At 35.1% G+C, this 23,641-nt stretch overlaps 1 protein-coding gene across 1 annotated transcript in view; it reads left to right on the top strand.

Annotated features, from left to right (window-relative positions):
- The window catches only part of LOC113238957, a 47,800-nt gene that overhangs the window by 13,440 nt on the left and 10,719 nt on the right, over positions 1-23,641 (top strand). The window contains exon 3 of the mRNA XM_026475817.1: positions 1,781-1,873. Coding sequence (XP_026331602.1) covers positions 1,781-1,873 — 93 coding nt within the window. The remainder of the gene's footprint in view (positions 1-1,780; positions 1,874-23,641) is intronic.

Raw genomic sequence — 23,641 nt, 5'->3', positions numbered from 1 at the left:
GTGGTGAATTATTTTAATAACAGAATATCGATAATACGTACGCTTCAAAGAACAACACTTTCTCAAAATAATCGTTAACAACAATCATCAAAATATACAAACAAACAGGCAATCTGAAGTAACCAAAGCAAAATGTTAATGAATAAATGGATAAACTACTTAAATATGTCTAATTATATGAGATATATGGGCTTTTGTGTGATTTATAGACAGAAAAATAACACGTGACAATACAATGTTATATTCGGTCGATTTTCGCTGTATCTAATGCCACATCCCGTAATACTGCAGTGACGAATTTTTATTAATACTTAATTGTTCTCACTGTCTATATTTTCGACGATTTTATTACAATACATGCGAATAATAATAAAATACTTGGAAAAACATTTTGTTTTGACATTTGATGTACTTCCCTTTGACAACCGTATCATGTACCTCATGTACGTATTTTTGTTACGTATTTTAGATTCCCGTGTTTGACACAGACCAATGTAATACTGTCTCTTTTTTTCTTAAGACAGCACGCAATAGTTAAGCATAGACAATAACATTTATGTTTTCAACGACGAAATGCATCATATACATACAACGTCTGATTTGTATATGTCAACATAACATGTCCTTTAGTTTCCATAGTTTATGGTCCCCATAGTAAAACAGTCTTTTATACCCATGTCAAACACTACTCAAACTACCCACAGAAACTTGGATTACATTAACAGAGTAATCCAAACTTATGTTCTCCGCCCTTACCAAATGGTCGAAATCAAGTTTTAAAACATATGCATATATACGAGCGCTTGACATGGGTGTCAAGTATCAACTACTAGTAAACACTACAATTTTTCACCAGTGTTTCACATGCCTCTAAAATAAAATATAAACGATATACATCAGTAAATACACACAACATTAATTGTTTTTACAGTTATCTAATAGTTTTAATAAACACTTACCGTAATTAATAATATTTCGCCTGATAAATTCGCTTAAACTATTCAAAGTCTCAACGATTTCTATAACAAGAGCGACCGACGTTACACTCCGATCACCTGCTCGCAAATACTTTCGCCATATTAAAAAATTATTGAATGAATCGATGAAAGCTTTTAAATTAAATTACTACTAATGTCGTTACTAGTACATATAACACGGTTTTGGAGTAATATCAATATTTGTTTTCTTTTTTTTTGAGAAAAAATGCAAAAGCGTCATACGTCATTTGCCTTACTGTATTTTTATTATCCAAAACAGTTAAAGTTATCTATGTTATGAATGCACTCGTACGTACGAACGATCGAAACTACTGAAGCACCTGCGGCTGATCACATCGAACAAATTTTTTTAATCGTGATCGAAAAACTAAATGCGGCTACTGTGACGTTTTGTAACATCGAACGTCGTTGATGTGCAATTCCGAGCAGATGACTGGTTTTAAATTAAGTTCATAAATATTAGGTATACGATCACACAGTTAATAAGTTAACCTAAGGTCGGGCTAAATAAACTGATGCCTTGGTCAAAGTTCGACCAGATAAAATAATATGCGTGCAGTGGCGCTGTGCCAGATTCTTGTTACTCCTCCGCAGGGCGACCACCGCCACAATCTCGCCACGCGCACGTTTCGCTATTACTTAAACCGATCGCTCTTTTTCGGTTTTTTATAAAAAAATAATAAACCGTCCAAAATACCTTTTTAAGTACGGTTGCATGCTGCATTACTGCAGCATACCGTGGCAGTGACAGTGGTAATTGACATTAGATACTTTGCCCGCAGTCACGGATGGCTCTGCACGTGCTGCGCCTGCCGCCGCGACGCTCAGGATGCGCCTCGTGTTACTTCCTCGCCCACAAAACACAAACCACAAAGGCAAGTTAAACATCAGAAAAGCCCAGAGTTTGTGTGTCGTAGCGAAACGAATTTGTTTGTGTTATTAAAACTTTTGAAACAATATATCTACGTATATGTTGTACAATAATAAGTATATTACAAATTTGGTGCTTCATCGACGTAACGAAAACGACCACCAAATTCCCGCGTAATCTTGGTATTGTGATAAAACTATTGTATAGTTTATTGTGAAATTCAGATTATAAATACTATCATCTAATTTATTATATGTGAACTAAAGTCTAATATTGATATACGATTTCAATTTTGAGAAAAATGACACTTTGTGTTGGATTCTGTATTCGGGACACGCCACTGTTGTCACATTTTAGGCCTTTCGGATTTTTTTTCCATTAGGTCCGAAAGGTTTATTGGGACGATTTTGTGCTCTCCAGTCCGCTTTCGACCTATATTATACGCACTATTTTTTGTAGATTTTTTTTTATAAATAAGTGTAGTTTAGTGCACGGACACAGAAAATTTGGAGAAATATAAATAAGCACAAATTATCTATATACCTACTTCAATTGACCTAATTATCACAATATGATTGTAAATTCAATTTGAACAGAATAATAAGCGTTTGGACGTTCATTTGAGTCTAAAACAGCTTTAGTCAAGTCATTCTTCTTTGTAGACAATGTGCTAAGCCCTGATAGCAAAGGATCTGAACTGGGAAACCGCTTGTCAGAAGTTCCTATAGGTAACAACCCTAAACATGTACAGAGTACGCCGGAGTTGAACGATTTGATGTCCTTGTATCTGGAATCTGCCGCGTCTTCGGACTATTCTCTAATAAATAACAGCGCCCGATCTATCAAAGAAGTTGACGTATTGGACCAGGGATAAGCTGTGAGAATGTGCCTGGCTCTTGTCAGAGCAAAATCCTGGAACTTATCCCAGTTGATTCTATACCCAAAGCCTGCAGAACGATGGCACAACGTTCTACGAAGTTTTATCGATTCCTACAATACTTCGTAGCATTATTCACCAACATTTTAAATTCCGCTTCCGCCTGACTTCGATTTGTCGACAATAAAACCCATCGTTAATTCTCACTGTTGCATCCATGTTGTATCAGAACCTTTTTATCCACATACAGATGCAATCGAAACTGTTGCAACTATTCAGATATGATTATTATATACTTAATTACTTTGCATTTCAATGTTCGGTATTTATTTTTAGCAAACATGTGAAGTACGTAATGAACAATACATATACCCTGTTAAGGTGCAGCTAAAATCAAAAATTAAAAATAGGCAACAAGGAAAGTAATAATAACAAAAATTAAACATTACACAATTAAAAACGTTAGAATGAGCAGTGGACTGAGTAGCAGGCAGCGGCGGAGGAAAAAACACTTATTTTGATGAAAATTTTATAATAAATTCAAAACACATTAGACACTGAACACACTTCACAGCGAACCAAAAAACATGAAACAAAAATGTAATTCAAAATACAAAAAACAAAACTAATTCCGAGTATAAAAATTACATAAAAAAAGAAGTAAAAAGATCTGTCGCCAACAACAACCAAAACATTAAATTGGTTTTAATAATAAAATATCTCAATAAAATAAATGAAAGTCAAATAATCAAAGTTAATTCAATAATGGACTTACGTACTAAGTATTATTACTAATGCAAAGGAGCTAATTCAGGGAGATCATATTTCCTTTCTAATATACAGGTGTCCCAATACTCAACGATAACCTGGGAACAGGATTTTGCCCAGTTTGTAACAACCCAGAAAAATATATTTAAAAAATCAGAGTTATTTTTTTTGTGATATAAGCATTTTAATGAAAAATGTTGAAAATGTACGACCTGTATACCATCATAAACTACACTACACTACTACAATTACAAATTTGCTAATTTTGCTGTTCTAGTTTTTGTAATGGTAACCCAAATAGCCCAGCTAATGAACACAATGCCAAAGAAAGCCCGAATTGCTAAAGTTTGAGCAAAAAAAAAAATTGTATTTACCTTAGTTCTTGAAATTTTAGCAGATTTTTTTTCAAGGTTACTTTGACACCCCATACTGTAAAAAAATGTACTTAATGGCAACTTCTTACAAAAGTTGGCGCAACTAATCAAGATTCTAAAGTGGTATAATACCTTCTACGTCATGCTTATTGGAAAAAATAATCTTTCGGTAAAGGTTTTTCTAAAAAAGGGTAAATTTAAAAAGGTTACCTTTTCTAAGTGAAAATAGCTTTCAGTGCTTTTAAGATTAATTTAGGTTTCATATGCATGTAGTCGGGGTTAGACTGACTGGTAAAAATGGTAAGTATAATTTAGTGAGGCAAATAGTCTCAAAATTACGCATTTCTCGACAGATACAGGAATTTAAATAAAAGTAATGAATAAATTATTACAATTTTATTACAGACTACAGCAAGTGCTCAAACTGTTTTCCACCGGCGTCAATACATGCACGGCAACACACTACGGGAAATAGTAGAACAACGGCGAATCAAAAATGGTTTTAACCGATGCCTTAATTGAAATACACATTTAATTTTATTTGGTAGTTTAGATGTCATACTTAATTATACTGAAGGTTCTTATGTTAGATAGGTATGTTGATTTAATAAAAATACGTCCAAAATGTCCTTTCCCGTACTCATCTCGAACTTTCGACGTCGTATTTCGTATTGATTTTGTTAGATAAGCTATGTTTTATTATATCTTTCTATAAAGCACATCTTACGTAAATGTCAAAAATAGTTGGTATTTTTCAAATCTGTTGTCCAGATCGTATGAATGACCCATTCTCGTTCTCAGAACTGCTCCTAGTTTTGGACCACCTTAAGGACTCCTCCCCAGGAGTAGATGGAATACCATATTCCTTCTTGAAAAATGCGAGGACTTCTGCTAAGATGACATTTTTAGAAATTATTAACTCCATATTCCTCTCAGGGTGTCCTCCGGAGGAATGGAAGACGCATGTGGTTATCCCTATTCTGAAACCAGGCAAAAATGCTACAGACTCTTCCAACTATCGTCCCATTGCCTTATCCTCTACCCTAGCGAAAATCATGGAGCATCTTATTAAAAATCGGTTGGAGTGGCTCTTGGAAAATAGAGATATTTTAGCTAAAAGCCAGTTTGGTTTTAGGAAGGGTAGCGGCACTATGGATAGCATAAGCCTCCTGGTCTCTGATATTCGTCTGGCCTTCTCAAAGAAGGAGTCTCTGATTGGTGTTTTCTTGGATATTTCCGCTGCTTATGATAGTGTGATTCTTCCCCTGCTCAGGCAAATAATGCATCAGCTGAGCATCCCGGTAAGATTGACCAATTTCATTTTTAATCTCTTCTCGTGTAGGACATGCTTGTTTCGTTTCCAAGGAAACTTTGTCGCATCAAGGAACGTCTGGAAGGGCCTTCCGCAAGGATCTGTTCTCAGTCCTTTGCTGTACAATATTTATACGTATGATCTGGAGAGATCAGTGGACAGTTTTTGTAGTATCCTCCAATATGCTGATGATCAGTCAGATCATGTATGCCCACGGCTCGTCACTGGATGACATCGGTTTCCGTCTGAATACTGCTTTACAGTACTTAGGCGATTGGCTAACTGACCATGGTCTTTCTTTGTCTGCCCCTAAAAGTGGTGTAGTGGTTTTTTCCCGGAAAAAGTTTACCCCACAAATTCCAGTCAATATCCTAGACCAGCGTATAACAATCTTTGACAATTTCAAATTTCTGGGGCTCATACTAGATTCCAAATTGACGGGCGTCACTCATTTAAACTTTATTGCCAAAAAGTGTGAGACTAGCATTAATATTCTCCGCTCCCTGTCAGGCACTTGGTGGGGTTCCCACCCATTCTGTCAAAAAATATTGTACAATGCCATAATCCGTAGTCACTTTGACTACGGCTCGTTTTTATTGGAACCGTGTCATAAAACTGCCCTCAATTTGGGAGGCAAAATCCAATCAAAGTGTCTCCGTCTCATCATTGGAGCCATGAAGTCTACACCAATAAATGCTCTCCAGGTTGAGTGTGTGGAACCCCTCTCTTTTTAAGAAGGCAGTTCCTCGCTGATAGATTTTTGTACAAGGTGGCGCAACTATCTCCTCACCCTCTTCTGGCCAAGCTTCACGAACTGTCTGATCTAACTAGATCTTCTAAATATTGGCAAATCAAAGATATACCCTGCATTCTTAAAAGTTACCACAAATTTGTCAAAATCAATTCTCCCGTTTTCCAATGCGCTAAAAAACCCCTTTTTTCTTGTCTTTATGATGTAATAATATTTAAACCTGAGATAATCTTGGACTTTGGTATTTACAAAGATTCCTCTGCTGCAGACAGACAGTTTAATAAGGCCTTGGCTAAGGACTGGCAGGGCTGGTTGACTATGTATACGGATGCTTCCAGGCTGGCTGCTGATGGTTGTGTCGGTGCGGCTGTATGGGTCTAATATGATAATATGGTAATATGAAATTATTCCGAACTGTAAATGCCCGTCTCAGGCATCCGTATTCACAGGAGAATCTACTGCCCTACTTGAAGCTCTCAGTTATGTTGAATCTCACAAACTGAACAAAAGTATATTTTTTTCAGACTCTAAAAGCTGTTTACAGGCTATTCTGGCAAACCAATTTGTTGGTAAAAGTAAATTCCATAATATCCTGAAGATCAAGGAGGTCTTGTATCAATGCCATAGTAATAACATTCAGGTTGTATTGGCGTGGATTCCAGGTCATAGCGGGATCCAAGGCAATGAAACCGTAGACATATTGGCGAAAAACGCTATCCAAACAGGTTACCTTAATCATTATAGGACATTTACCTATGACCTCCTGCCTTTAGCTACCAATGATATGTTTTCCTCATGGAGCAATGAGTGGAATAAAATCAAGCTTATCAAAGGCAAGTACTATGCTGACATCCAAATAAGTATCCCCAAAAAACCTTGGTTTTTTAACCTTAAAGGATTCAGTAAATCTGTAACTTCTACGATATGCCGACTTCGCCTTGGTCATGCCTGCACCCCGGTCCATCTGGCAAAACTTAAAATACGGGATAACTCAATTTGTGAATGTGGCCTAGATGAATGTACCCCAGACCATATATTTTTCAGCTGCCCTTCCAGAACTTGTTCCATCTACGATAGTCTTCCACCGTCCATTCCGCGTCCCGTAAATTTCCAGTTTCTGCTATATGTTTATTTTATTTATATCATTAATGGTGATGGTACCTATATTGTGTCGTGTTGTATTGTTTCAAAATTGGAATAGACTAAAGAGCAGTGTTAAATGTTTAAACATTGGAAAATAAATAAAAGTGTAGCTCCCATGACTGACTAGACATTGGCAAAATTCTAAAACAGAAGCCATCCTTCTTTTTAAAAATAGAATAGAACAAATCTGTTGTGTAATATAAAGAATATAAATCATAATAAAAAATGGAGACATTAACCTATTTTTATCAAATTCATCAAAGGTTTTGACTGTTGGCGAAGCTTGCCGAAGCTTCGAATTTTGTATTATTTCATAGCGTAATTAATAAAATATCATAATTTCATATTTCATTTGGTATTCATTACCAAAGTTTTTTTTTAATTAGCTGCGGTTTTTTGCGGTTTCGAAAGATATAAAAGAAATCTTAACAAATGTCCTACCGCAGAAAAATACCCTTATCAATGCAACGCGACAAGATAACATAGATGCGGTTGCATTTATCATATTATTCTTATTATTCATCTTCTATTCTATTCTTATTATTTATGTTATTATTCACACTACACCATTACTATATAATTCTCTGACACATTCATTTCATAAATTTATTAAAACAAGCAGTCGTTTGTTACTGTATCTACTTTTCCAACTCCTTTGAAAATGAGTTCTTTCAAATGTTTGAGACGAGAACTAATACTTTCCTACTTTGAAGGTGGAAGAAATGAATTGTCTCTAGAAACATTTTTACAAGATTGTTACGAACTTTCGGAGGACAATTTACGTTTGATAATTAGTGATTTTATAAAAATTTGCTAACAGTTTACATTAGATGGCCAAGTATCACGAAAGAAAGAAACCTTTTTGAATGTTCACAGTGATTGGTTAGATCAAGAGTTTTCTGTTACTTTGTTAATGACAATCGATTCCATTCCATCTACTTACGATATACTTAAAACGAGGAAGACCATGTATATCTTATGAAAATTCTTCAGAATCTAGTAAGAAGCGCAAAAATACTTCACTGCTTAATGAATATGAATTCGAACACGTCTATAGTGCATATATTGAAAGGCTGCGATCAAAGGGAGAAAGTAATGAAACAAAAATCGTGAAGGCATTGAAGTCTGCAGATGCAGAGAAAAAAAATTCAGTACTAAAATTGATGGACGACTCTAATACCTCCAAACGCTGAGCGATCAAGGAGCATTAAATGTAGTTATTCAATTGGATCTGACCAGGGCTCAATATTTATATTTGAAGAATAATATGGATGAACGGAACTGTTTCTTATTACCACCTTATTACAAAGTACAAAAAGAACTGTTACCCACCTGCGAGAGCTATTGAAATTACAAACACATGTGCAAAAATGTTATCCCTACAGGATTTATTAGATCGCACAGCGGCAAGGATATTGATGATAGATTCCGGGTACAAAAACAGTTTGAAACAGTTGGTTTTATACAGTAAATGGGTATGTGATGGCTCGTCTGGTCAAAGTGAGTGTAAACAAAAACTTCCAGAGGAGTCTGAACTTGTGTCAGACTCACACGTATCCGTCGCATCTGTTGTGCCCATCAGGTTAATTGATGAAACGACTGGTACTATTGTTAAGCATAATCCTGCGGCTTCATCCGTGAGATGCTGTCGCCTTATTTTAATTGAGTTTTCGAAAGAAACTCCTGAGAAAACTAAAGCTGTTGTTAACGATATTCAAAATCAAATTGATTCTTTGAGTCCATCGTTGAAGGTTGATTGTTAAGGATGGCAATGGCGTTCAAGTTAAACATGAACTTTTTTGACCACGATAGACTACAAAGTAGCTCAGATATTAACCGACACTCCTTCAAGTTCAACATGTAATATTTGTGGTGTTCCTCCACGTCTATTGAATAATTTACAAAATGTAATTGCTAGGCCCGAAAATGAAAATTCTTTTCGTTATGGATTATCAACACTCCACGCCTGGATTCACTGTATGGAGATGACTGTGCATATTTCTTACAACCTTTCATTTCAAAAATGATCAGCAGAGCTACGAGTGACGAAAATAAACAAATGAAACAAGAGAAGAAAACTGTGGTACAAAGACACTTTCGAGAAGAGCTTGAATTAATAATTGATTGATTAACCACGGCAAGGAGGTGGTAATACCAATGACGGTAACACTGTGAGAAGGTTTTTTTATAATGCAGCCTGCTCAGCTGAAATTACAGGGTTCATAGCATGGCATTTCTTGTTCTTTTTAAATAAATATTGGGTAGTATTTACCAGAAATAGATTTATGATTTTGCACATTTTTTGTTTCTCAATTACGGGTAGTTAAATAAAAATGTATATGCATTTAAAAGCGTCGTCGTCCCACTATGTATAATAAAAAATGTAAAGATGTATCCGTAACTGACCTAAATTTCCCTTAGTGCAACGCCTTAAAAATGACCTTTTCCCCTATTGTGCATATCGTCGTAAAATTATCTGTTGTACGGCTTCCGTGACTCTTCGTCGTAATTTGGCAACGTCTGATATCGATTTTGCATAAACTTTTGCTTTCAGACAACCCTAGTAAAAAAATGTAGCGGTTCAAATCTGGCGAACTGAATTAGGAGAGGAGGGTGCTGCGACGCGTGGTATACAAGTGCTTCTTAATAAATCCTTCATTAAAACCTGATAAGTGTAAATTTTAGAAAAAGTTTGAGCTAGACCATTATTTCAAAGTGTATAACCGCCTTTTAATTATATATCCTCTTGTTAGGTTAAAAATACATTTTAGATTAGAAGCGCCAGTTTTCGCCTGATCTCAAACGATCTGTACGATACCATGCCCAAAATAAAGGGTGTAGGGTACATATAAACCAAGCCGCACATATATATCTAAATATATACTATAAGATATCTAATAGAATTAAATCGATTGAATATTTTAAGAGGTCGAATTCCCTCAAGATATCTCTAAGAAGGTTTCTAGGTAATTTAAAGTAAAAGTGGGCATAACTTTATTAGTAGATCACATGAGTGCTTTGAGAAATTATCTGTAGGTAGTGTTAAGAGTGATTCTTATCTTTTTTCTCAAGTAACCCTACTTACTTTCATAAAATAATACTCAATACTCAATACTCAATATATTTATTGCATTCATATGGTAAACATGTCTTAAAGTTAAAATAATGCTACACATATGAGCCCTTTATTAGGGATAACAATAACAGCAGAGGTAGGCCGAGGTTTCAATTATTAATTAAAATTGTTATTTATCAAATAATAATATAAAAAGAAAGTCATATAATAATAAAGAAATACGTCATATTATAAGTAGAATTAAGTCACTTGAAAGTTTGAATTTAATTAGATTACAGTAGCATAACTTTATAGTATATAATTAACATTTATTTATTATTCAAATTTATTATAATATTTTTATTTTTATTTGTCATCAAAGTATTCATTTAAATTGTAATAGCATTTATTAATAAGATGTAATTTTAATTTATTTAGAAACAGTGAATACTTTTCCTCGTCTTTAATAATGGGCGGGCTCATTGAATATCCTCACCGACATCGAGTGGGGACTTGAGCTGTGTATGTGTAGCCGAGATCGTGGCAGAAGCAATCTATTGCGTGGTCTAAAAGTGTGTCGTTGAGGCAGGTCGTCAATGTTAGTGTAAAAGTAAGGGTGTTGTTTAATAAATTTACAAGTTTCTAAAATATATATAGAACACAAAGTCAAAATTTTAAATTGTTTAAAGTGCGGTCTGCAGCTATCCGTACTACTCAAATTGCCAAGAATACGGATGCATCTTTTCTGGATTGTAAATATTTCTCGTGCGTGCACACTATTTCCCCAAAGGATAATTCCGTAACTTAGGTGGGAATGAGTGTAAGCATAATAAGCGGCCATTGCAGTCATTAGGTCAGTCGTTTTCTTTATCTCTCTCAATGCGTACGTAAAACTAGACAACTTTTTCTTAATTTTTTGTATATGACATTTCCAATTCACATGCATGTCTATATTTAAACCCAGCAAAGTGAAGCTGTGTACTGTTTCTACAGGCGTGTTATTATGTGCATATACTAAGTGTAGTGGAGTTTTTTGCGGTGGGTGAAATTGTATAATCTTTGTTTTATTTAAATTTATATCCAAGTTATGATCAGACATCCAGTTTATGACCTCAGTGAAAACATGGTGAATTTTTGCATTCACGTTGTCGCCGGTACCACATGATGTCAAAAGTGAAACATCGTCGGCAAACATGACACACTGTTCAGAAATAGATTTAGGTAAGTCATTGATATAGATTAGAAAAAGTAAACATCCAATCACGCTGCCCTGCGGTATTGACCTTGTCATGTAATGCTGGTCAGATCTAACGTTACGTATTGTACATGTATTATAGTCAAAAAATTCTATGTCAACATACTGAACTCGTTTTTGTAAATAAAATTGCAACCACTTGTATGCTTCTCCCCTAATACCTATACTATACAGTTTTCTTAGTAGAATATTATATTGTACTTTATCATAGGCTTTCGTCATATCTAATAACATTCCGATCGCGTACTGTCGCTTATTCAAAATATTTAATATTTGTTGTATATGTATATTTATAAACGGCTAAAGTAATCAGTTTTTTCTAAAACCATTTTGTGAATCTGTGAACAGTTCATACTTTTCACAGTAAGAATAAATTCGATTGCACATAGCCTTTTCAAATATCTTAGACGATGTGGGTAGTAGTGCTATTGGTCTATAATTATTTGGGTCCAATTTAGTACTTTTTTTGTGTATAGGTTTTATAATGGCAACTTTTAACTGGTCCGGAAAAGTTCCTTCAAGAAAAGATTGGTTCACTAGTAGGTAGTACGGCAAAGTTAGTTCATCAGCACACATTTTGATCAATTTTGGGGGTATTTCGTCAATTCCATAGCTATGTTTATTTTTTAGGTTACGGATTATGTTATTTATTTCTTGTGGTGAGACGGGGGTAAGGTACATGGTGTTCTCAGTTTGATTAACTATAGGTCGCCTACATCTTGAGTTAGATGCCCCCTTCTCCCACACTGATGCGAAAAAATTATTGAATGTATTTGCAACTTGCAGGGGGTCGCTTATATTTCGGTTTTTTACAGATAACATTATGTTTTCTTTACTTTTTATAACTGTTTTGTTAGTAGTTTCCCTAATTGTTCTCCAGACGCTTTTTACAATATTACTTGAGTTTTTAATACGCGCTGCATAATATAAACGTATAGCTTGATTTACTGACCGTTTTAGAATTCGGTCATATAACTTATAGTGTTTGCGGAGAATAGGGTTTTTTGAATTGTTAACAAGTAATTTTAAATATCGTTTATTTTTGCACGATGTCTTTATTCCCCGGGTTAATCAATGATTTTTGTGTTTATTACATAATTTAATTGTCCTTTTAGGTATAAATTTATTTAAAATATTTTTTTAAATGTCAATAAATATATTATAATTTTTATTTATGTCATTATTTAAGTTAAGTATGCTATACCAGTCAATATCCGTCAATTCCGATTTAAAATTAGTCATATTTTTTATATTAAAAAAGCGTTTCTCCGTTATCCAAGAAATAACAGCCTTATGTGCTAGCTCGTGGATTTTTATAAGTACGCCTAGTGGTCGGAAAAGCCTAGATTCTATACTGAAGTGTTTAGTGCATTTGTGTCAAAATTATAAAATATTAAGTCTATACACGTAGAAGTGTTAGTAGTTTCACGTGTGGGTTCCTTAATTAATTGTTTAAAATTATACTCTAACATAAAATCTAACAGTCTATAGCTTTCTCGCGTGTTTTCTAAGATATTTACATTGAAGTCTCCACCAATTATTATTTTCTTTTTGTTGTACGTTTTAGTTAAATATTGTAAAATTAATTCCATTTGACTATAGAAAACCTCGGTCTGTCTCCCATTCCAATATACACATAACAATATCACATCAAGGTTACAAATACTGATACCACAAACTTCTATAACATATTCTACTGAAAAGTCTGAAATGTTTTTAATTTCTCTACATTGTAAATTCCTATGACTAAAAATACATACTCCTCCGCCTGTTCGGTGTTTCCTACTGAATGAAGCCATTAATTGGTGATCAGGTAGCTGTACTAAATCCAATTTTTCTTCTGATAGCCAAGATTCAGATATACATATTACGTGGCATAGGTCCTCATCTTCCTGTAAATATGATTCCAACAAATGCCTTTTATTAAATATGCTTTGCATATTTTGGAAGAGAATTTTAAGCATATTCACTTTAGCGAAATGTCTTCAATGTGTCGCTCTTCTTTCCATTATGTGACTGTATATTATCCGCTGTTTTATTTATTGTTGTTGTTTGTTTGTTTGACTGCGAGTGTCGTTGAATTTCGATAATTGGGACGTGAACTCCATCCACAATTAATTTATTATCGCGTATCACTGCATGAAATCCGTTTTCTCTAGCTCTTAATAGTTTTTCGCGTAAGAGTTTACGTGTTTGGAGCTCTGAAATATTTAAAAATTTTGACACAGCTAAATTGGTATTCTTTAAACAACGGGAGTTTTGGATAATGTATTTTGTCATTCTTTTACTGATAAGCTCTATGTACACTGGCCGGTTTTTTCTCAATACACTAGGTTTCCCAACTCTTCCTATTTCTTCAATATATCCAAGGAGGTCCACATTTAATAAATTACGAAATATGCCGATAATATAGTTGTGAAGTTCATCTTCGGTTTCGTATTTGTTTTCTGGTAGTCCATATAATATAATTCTTTTGTCGTTCGTGTCTAGCTGTTGTAATATTTGTGGGTGTGTATTGTTATGTATGTTATGTTGTGGTTGGTCTTTTTCATCAAAATTTTGTAAATAATTGATTTTCTGATGCAGTTTTTCATTTTCTAATTCTATGATTTTTATTCTTTTTTCCAATTCTTGTATAGTGCTAGTTATTTTACGGTAGTTAGTTTTTAAAATTGTGGTTCCATTTGTAAATTTCTCTTCAAATTTTTTTATTCCTTCGTTTATTTCTTTCTGGATTATGGTTTGTATTGTGGCAAAGAAATTGGAATTATTTTTTGATAATTTGTTGTCTAATAATTGACTAATGCTTTCAAGGGTGAGAGTGGTGGACGTGTGTGTTGGCGATAATTGACAAATCTCTTCGCTATCGGAGAAATCTATGTTAGTGCTCTCTTGTAAACTTAGCGCGATATTTCGTCTCTGCGAGTATATAATAATATAAAAAATAAGAGAATAATGAAAAACCTGTCAGAAAACTAATGCGCTCGCTGTATTTAAATTATTTGTGTATAAATATAAACTAAATAAAAATACAATTATCGATTTTCGGTTTTAAAAATTTGTAGAAAGCATAAATATACAAAATAACTCACAAAACAAATCATTTTCAAGAAGTTCTAGGCTTCTTCAAGCTAATTTCAACTTAGATTTCTTTTTAAAAAGAAAAGAAATTTTTTTCGGCGATAAGAATTTAATGCTTTTTTCAAAACACTATTGAGAGACAAAATTGTCTATAGCTTTATCTATAGAAAAACTTTAGAATACTAAAAGATTATTTTTACTTGCGTTAGTGTAGTTTTTATTTATTTATTTGTGTCAACAAACAGTAGACACAATTAAAACTTAGTAGTTGATCTTAGTAGTTAGTAGTAGAATATTCACTCCTCTGAAGCTTTGATTGTCTACAAAACGCGATGTTTTGATGTAATACTATCAAAAAACCTTTATATGGAGTAAAAGTTCTAGAATGGTGAGCGTATTATGCAATAAAAATCTTTTCAAAACACAAAAAATGGTACAGTCAGCGAGATTGTAGGAGTGTGTTCGTTTCTCCTATCTGTTAATTCGGGACTCGAACCCGAACTACATATACTTGAAATTATGACAAGAAAGCGAACGGAAGGAAGAAAGATACGCGGAAGCGAATGAATAATATTATTGAGAGGAATGAAAAGGAACTTTACTTAAAGGAATTAAAAATTACAAGAACAGCGTAAAAATACAAAGCAGTATAAGAATTCTAGCGCGTCTGTTTCCAAAGCGAAAAGCAAACAGAGTACTCGGAGCTCGGCGCGCAGTGCTGGGTTTTGAAGCGATGAGGCACATGAGGCGGGGCGACAGCTGCGGGGGTCGGCTGGCTTGCGAGGGCAACGAGCGATGTGCAGGCGCGGCGCCGACGTCACTCATCGTACGATGTGCAGGCGCCGGCGTCATTGATCGTATGATGTTGATGTGGCCTCACTTGAAAGCGATAGCGTTTTGCTTATGCAATGTGCGCCACAAGATAAAAGGCAATTTTTACAAAACATTTTTTATGCCATTCGATCCGATCTCTGGTAAGGATCAAAAGTCTCTATGGACCCACTGAGGTAAGAGTACTCGAAATGTCAGAGCAAAGCCCTGATCTGACACCCACTGATTTTTTCTTTGGGGCTATGTAAGAAATGAAATTCATAAAAAAAAATACAACAGTATTCAACAATCGAAAGACGCACTTGCAGCAATTTTCAATGGAATCCATACCAGTAAAATTTCAGCCGCTACTTGCTCGTTGCGGAAGAGAGCGAATCGATGCATCCGCCAAGGCGACAATCAATCCGAGCACTTACTATCATAGATGTTATTTTGCTTTTTCTTATTGTTTTTATTTTCTTATTGTTTTTACGTTGTCAATTTGTTAGTTTCCTTATTGTTACTTTCCTTAACTACCTAGAATAACTGATTACTGAATACGATCCTACAAAATGTATGGTAAAAAGTTGGTCCCATAGATACTATTGATCCTTACCAAAGACTGGACCGAATGGCATAAAAAAAAGTTTTGTAAAAATTGCCTTTTATCTTGCTGACTGTACAATTTTTTTTAAATCTGTGAATGCCAATCAAAATATCTTCAAAATTCATGGATAGTCTTCTAAAACCGTTTTTCTGTAACTACAACGATTAAGGTAGCTGGCCTTGCTGCCCCGTCTCAAATTTACACCGTGTATCCTACATACAAAGTTTATTGTGAGGATTCCACACTGCGCACGTAGCTTCCAATTTCCTTCGAACAATGGCGTTATATAAATTACAAATTGCCTGTCGATGGTCTAAAAACTTAGATTACCGCTTGAAGAAGCGAAGACTTTTCCAAGATCTATTACATATATCGATAATATGATCGTTAAATTTGAGTTCACAGTCGAATTTTACTCTCAAATTAAGAACAGACTTCACACGGTTCAAGGTCGTGCCACCGAGGCTATACTCATTGAGGACTGGATCTTTCCGGGAATAAGACATCACTGAACACTTTTTAACATCCATCTCCAAGCTGTTGTCCCGGCTCCAAGTGAAAATGCTGATAATATCAGCCTGGAGTAGATCAAAATCCACGGTGTACTTCATAGACAAAGTGAGTTTGACATCGTCAGCAAACATAAGGCAGACATTACAGGTGTAGAAAGGTCATTCACAAGCAGTAAAAAAAGGAAAGGGCCGAGACTGCTACCTTGTCCAATACCAGAAGCGACTGTACTAGGGGAAGATTTAAAGTTTTCGTACCAACGTATTGCTTTCTATATTGGAAATACGCACGAATTTCATTAACTGAGTAGTAAATCCCGCAACACCCATTTTTATTTTTATAAGTAATTGGTCATTGTAGACCCGATCAAAAGCTTTTCGGAAGTCGAAATAGGCAACAACAACAAATTGAGTATTCTGATCCATTTTTGACCAAATTAAGGTTAGATTTAGAAGATTGGACGTAGTTGAGCGTTGCGGCAATAAAACTAGCAGCTGCAATGCTATGGTCAAATAGAGCACCCTTTCGAATATTTTTGCAAATACTGAGAGAATAGCAATAGGCCGGTAATTTCTTATATCACTCTTCGCGCCACTCTTGTGTACAGGTATAACTTTAGATATTATCCAACGTCGTGGGTACAAGTTTGTTCCAATTGATAGCTTATATAAATAACAAAGTGGTTTAACAAGTACTTCGCAGCAATCTTTGACCACAAACTATGGGATTCCGTTAGGGCCCTGTGTGAATTTAGGTGCTAGGCGTTCGATAAAAGCTATCGATCGCACGTCAATCTCGTTCCACAACACTAATATGTCTCTGGAAGGTGACAAGATGTGGAAAAGTAGCAGCATTGTCACAAGCGTTTTCGACACAGAGATGTGGTAGAGTAGGGAGGAAGACACTTTAAAAAAATTTAGTTGAGCAAATGAGTCAACTAGCTCCTGAGGACCCTGGTACCAAATATAGCTGGCTGACATGACATTTTGTGCTTCCTAATGACGCCCAGAATAACGAAGGTTTTCGCTTGATATCCCCCTGAACCATTTTATAATATTTAATCAAATCGCATTTTGATCAGAACCATTTTCCTATTATAGTAGAGAAAACCACAATAGAGTTGATAGTTCGTTTCTTTGTACATTTTATGATATTTGTTTTTGAGTTTGTTTAAATATATAGTCTAAGCAGAAAACCATACCGGATAGTTAGCAGGCTTACTAGAGTTCTTAAATGGAACAACTTCCTCTACTATATTGCAAAATAGCTGAGTGCAAGTAGTCCACAGCTTCATCTAAATGACTTATTTGACAAAGGAGCATCCAATCTATTTCAGATATTCTCATGTAAACTAGGTGGAGGTCAGCTTTACAAAAGTTCCTAATATTGGGCGCTGGGATATTGTCAGAAGGCTTTTAATATTTAAGATTCACATTGGGTAAGCTCTAACACCCCTTCGTTTTTCAAAACTAAATCTAATATATGTCCTAAACTATTAATTACATTGCATATTTGAGATAGATTACACGATGATAAAAACATTTGAAAGTCATTACGTACTGTAGTTGTAGTCGAATAAATAAATAAATTAAAATCACCAACAATGATTACCGGTAGGTCACAATAATTTTATAATAATCTTTCAGTGCCATTAAAGACAGAATAATATGCAGATACAGGTACGCGAGGATGTAAAAACACTAGATAGCATATAATTCACATTGATAGAATTGAAGCGGTCCAAAGGCGTTTTCTCCGACACTTAAGTTCCAAGTTCGGTATGAGACGTAGGTTGCCCACATATGAGGATAGGTTGAAGCAATTAGTCTCTGTACGCTGCAGTCACGGCGCGTAGTTAGTGATCTTGCCGCCATGTATAAAATTGTCAATGCAAAATGGGACGCATGCGAATTGTTGAGCCACTTCTCTTTGAGGGTTGGAAGTAAACGTACACAGAGACTATTTCATGTACCATGTTGTAGTAATAATGTTACCTACAATGACCCTCTCTTCCGTATGTGTCGAGTTTATAATGAAATGAACAAGGACAAGAGTTTGGACATATATTTCCAAGGTTATCCCGCATTTTTAAAAAGTTGCAATTTTAAGACAACACAGTAAAAATAATAATAATAATAATTTTTAGATCCTCACTTTCGTTATTATGTTTTGCTATGTAAGTTAAGTCATAATTTTGGTAATTGTAGTATCCTTAAGTCAAAATTTTCTTGTAATTTGTAAACATTTTTTGTTGTGTTTAATAATATGAGAATGCTGTGCGCAACTGTAAATGGAATGCAGATTTAATCTCTATTTCGTTTAGTAATATAAGTTTGTATTTATAATGTAAATTTGTATTCTGTAGTTGTGTCAATGAATAAATAAATAAATAAATAAAACGAGTAGGACCTCTAGACACCACGGCACAAGCAAGTTCATGCTCATCATCGATGGCAGCACCACGCTCCACTGCGAGAAGTACATAGGGGGACACGTGCCGCAAGCAGGACGCCACCACCACGTACGCACGCACGCACGCACGCACGCACGCACGCTCGCACGCACGCACGCACGCACGCACGCACGCTCGCACGCACGCACGCACGCACGCACTTCTTTTTCATTAAATAAATAAGTAAATTATTGTATAACCTTAACAAAAACAAAACACAATTTTTGTCTATCTTACTTTAACTAAATATGGACCAAAGTCCATGTTTAGTTGTTATGTTTGTGGAGAAAAATAAATACATTATTATTATTATTATTTGTTTCACCATAGTATCAAACCTCGTAAATGGCAAATTTTGAATATCAATCGGAATCTTATTATAGAAAATTTTACATTAGTCGTTAAATTAATTTGAGATTTTATGAAGAAGACTGTCAAGAACAGCTAGTTTATTTTCATTCCTCGTATTATTGTTACGTCTGTCACTACTTTTCGTAATTGTTGAACTGTACAAAACCCCTGAAAACATTCCGCTTTCTTTACCAGATCTCCTGAAAAATCAAGAATGTTATCCAATTTTACATAGGACATTTAATTTTTGTAATGGAATCCAAGAAATAAATTACTGTACCAAAAAAAATATTTTTCTTAACTTAAATAACATTTTCGTAAATGTAATGGACGTTAGTGTAAGAATGTTAATCTCTTTAAACTTATCTCTCAACTATACTCTGGGGCCCAGATTGTAAATTACCCAACCGCACGTTTCTGCAGGACAAAGATTCCATTAATATCGGCGGCATCACCCCAAAGCAAAGTGCCGTATGTCGTTAAACTGTGAAAGTAGCTAAAGTAAATCAATCTAGCTGTTTGGACGTCTGAAAGAGGTCGTATTTTTTTTTAATCAGCTCTGTAGTGTACTCAGAGCTGAGCCGATTTCAGAACTTACTTATAATATGTGGACCCTATTGCAATTTAGAAATTTTTCGTTTCTAACTATAATGTTTGTCTCAGTCTGTCTAACATTGGGTAATGTAAATTTCACACAATTTGTTTTTTCTCATTAAGGAGCAGTTTATTAACAGCAAATCAAATTACTACTTTAGATATAGCTTAGTTGAGGAACACTTGGATCCACCAAGCCCTGATCTCGTAAACGGGAGACGCTCTCGACCGTCTTCAAACTTCGTGAAGACTCCAACCACTTCCGATAACACGAATCACTCGTAATACTCCCGATGAGAATGCATTGTAACGCAATGAATCATGAGCTTCGCCGGGAACAGCAGCCAATGTGTACCTATCCCGTTTGCAACTCTCAAATGACTTTGTACTACGACGCAAGCATGCGTCGACGCCTTCGCCATCGCGCAGACACCCTGGTGCCAGACACGGCGACGCCAATCGCTCGTGTTTTATTTACTATATTGAGAACTAGAAACTATTATATATTCTAACTACGTTAGAAACTATTGGGAAATGTTAACATTTTTAAAACAGCAAAAATTCGGGAAATTAATTTTTTATTTTATTTCACTAATGTGTTGCATTATTGAATCTTATGCTCAGGAAAAAATGGACAGTGATTTTTATAAACATATATACTATACAATGATCTACGAGAACATGAGCTATTTATAAATAAAGTAAGTTTGGACGAGGAAAGTGTTTTCTTATTATTATTATGTTTACTATTCTTCACATACATGCTATACCCACTTAGAACGTGTCAATGTATCGGGTTAATGTATTTGTGTATGTACCAAACAAAGTGTTGAAAGGGTTGTAACCCTAACTAGCCGTGAACAGGTTCACGGCAATGAAACGAGAAACTTCCGGTCCACAAAATGTATTAAAGAAGTAAAGTTTAAAGAAAGGGTCCTAACAATAAAAAGGTAAATGTAAAAAAAACAGGTACAACAGTATAAAACACTCCCTACACTTTATTATTAAGGCACTTAACCCCTAAATGGGCCGAGTAACTGAATTACAGATATAGGTACACGAAGGCTGTAGACTGTTATAAATTATTACACATGATTTAGCTTATTAAATGATTATAAAAGTAGTAAAGAACCAAAATTAGCGATTATTTGCGATGGAATTTTTAACAGCTCCGACTGTTGTGGCGGTCGAGCTGGGAGTGACCGTGGTACGAAAACAAAATGAGAAAGTGAAGCAAGATGGAACAATTCAAATTTAAAATTTAAATACATGTAAAATAAAAAAATGATAAGATACAAGCGGAGAGAGGCGATACAAAAAGGTGAGATGACGGTGTAAGGAGGTCACACCATCACACTCGAGTAAAGACGCAGAGCCCGTCTAAATTATCGCACTGGTATCATACTGGTAATGGTAATATCTTCTTGTTAGTGTGCCGCTTCTCTGCGAAGGTTGGCGACCATCATGGCTATTCTCATTTTTGCAGCTGCTGCATGAAAGAGGGAACTTGTGCTAAGGTGGGACCAGTCTCTCAGGTTCTTCAACCACGAAGTTTTCCTTCTGATTCGACTACGCTTTCCCTGTATTTTTCCCTGCATTATTAGTTGAAGAATCCGGTATCTATTGCTCCTCATTACGTGGCCAAAATACTGCAGCTTCCTTTCCTTTACGATTCTGAGTATTTCCAACACTTTTCTCATACGATGAAGAATCTCAACATTGGTGACCTTTTGTACTCACGATATGCCAAGCATACGTCTGTACTGCCACATCTCAAAGGACTCCAGTTTTGAGCATAATGTTAGAGTCAAGGTCCAACACTCCATACCAGACAGCAAGATACTGAAGACATAACAGCGGACCAAACGCATACGGAGTTTAAGATTAACTATCCTTCCTACCTTCCTACCTTCTACAGCATAAAATCTTTTTCATTGTCATGAAGGCACTTTGTGCCTGTTCGATGCGAATACGAACTTCTTGTGAGCTATCCCAAAGTTCATTTACGTAGCTACCGAGGTATTTAAATTGGTGTACGCGTTCTATTAGATTATTTGCCAAAGTCAAGTATTCATTCGCTACTGGGGTCTTAGATACGATCATGAAGTTTGTCTTTTTGTGTTGATTTTTAATCCTTTGTTATTACTTGCTACATTTACACGATTCAGCAGTTGTTGTAGGTCCACAATATTCTTCGCAATCAGTATAGTATTGTCTGCGTAGAGTATATTATTAATAACTTCTCCGTTTATCACTATACCCTCTTCGGCTTCATGTAGAGACTCCGTCATTATTGTTGTGTTGTTGTGTGTTAAATAAAGCAGGTGATAATATGCACCCTGTCTTACGCTACGTTTAATTTCAGTTTCCTTGTTTCAGTTGGTCTTCCACTTTTACCATTGCTTTCTGGGCCCAGTACAGATTGGTTATAACTCTACGGTCATGTCTGTCAATTCCAATATATTCCAGAATCTGCACCAGATGTTCATGGCGAACCCTATCAAATGCCTTTTCATAGTCTATAAAACATAAATAGATTTTTCTATTCATATCCAAACATCTTTGAACTAAGATATTAAGACAGAAATGAGCGTCTCTAGTGCCTAAACCGTTCCTGAAACCGAATTGTGTCTCTGATATGTATTCTTCGCACTTTTGATAGATACGAGAATGAATAATCTTTGGGAATACTTTCAGGACATGGCTCATTAAACTAATTGATCTGTGATCCTCACAGCGCTTTGCATTTGGTTTTTTGGGTATAGTGATAAAAGCAGATTTTAGCCAGTCTGCAGGGAAACGACCACTCTTAACAAACCATATTGCACAGCTCCTTCAGAACCTGAGACGATTCGTTGGACATAGTTTTAAGTACTTCCGAATAAATATAATCCAACCACGGCGCTTTATTGTTTTTTGAATTTCTAATAGCATATTCCACTTCTGTTTCTAATATTACTAAATAATTTTCTGGATCTCTTATAATTTTATTTTGATTTCTTTTGTCGTCAAAAAGCTTGGCTATATATAACTCTCACTGAAAAATTTTATCTTCGAATTTGTGAATAAGTTCTCCTCTATCATTAATTAAAACTCCCACGTTATGTTTCCTTACTGGCTCCATAACTTCATTTATTTTCTTAAACACATACAAACTATCATTCTTCTTTGCCAAAAGTTCTATTTCTTCACATTTTTCATATAACCACTGTTTTTTTGCCTTTTGAATTTTGATGTTTATTTCTTTGTTTAGCTCCAAGTGCTCTGTCTCGTCCAACTGTTTTACTATTCGTCTTTTTTCGTACAGATTCAATGTTTCGACCGTCATCCAACCTTTCTTACTCACCACTTGTTTATTTTTGAGGTATCTGTTCTCTAAATCTGTTAATTTTTCCTTAATGATGTACCACCCCTGATCAACATCCTTGTTTTGAATATTAATTCCCTTAAAAGCACTGTTTATTTCGTTCGATAACTCTTTTTTTACATTTACAAGTAATTATATATTTCACTTTCGAGGTTTTTATTTTTGAACTTTCTTTAGTATTACTCTAAGAACTCCCACAACAGGATTGTGATCGGACCCTATGTGCGCACCTGGATAAGTTTAGACTGATATAAAACTGTTTCGAAATCTTTTATTTATCATAATATAATCTATTTGGTTTCGCACAATGTGTCTTGGTTCATCCATGGGGGACCTCCATTTGTACAGACGGCGTGGTGGTAACTGAAAAAAGGCGTTTGTTATGACGTATTGCTTTTCCAAACACTTCAAAAACTTTTTTTGCTCTTCCCTCCGGACCCCGTGCAGTACGGTTGTGTTTTCGAG

Source organism: Hyposmocoma kahamanoa, unplaced genomic scaffold, assembly GCF_003589595.1.
Source record: "Hyposmocoma kahamanoa isolate Upper Pololo Valley unplaced genomic scaffold, ASM358959v1 98972, whole genome shotgun sequence".
Classification (NCBI taxonomy): Eukaryota; Metazoa; Arthropoda; class Insecta; order Lepidoptera; family Cosmopterigidae; genus Hyposmocoma; species Hyposmocoma kahamanoa.
This window is presented reverse-complemented; position numbering and strand designations above follow the sequence as displayed.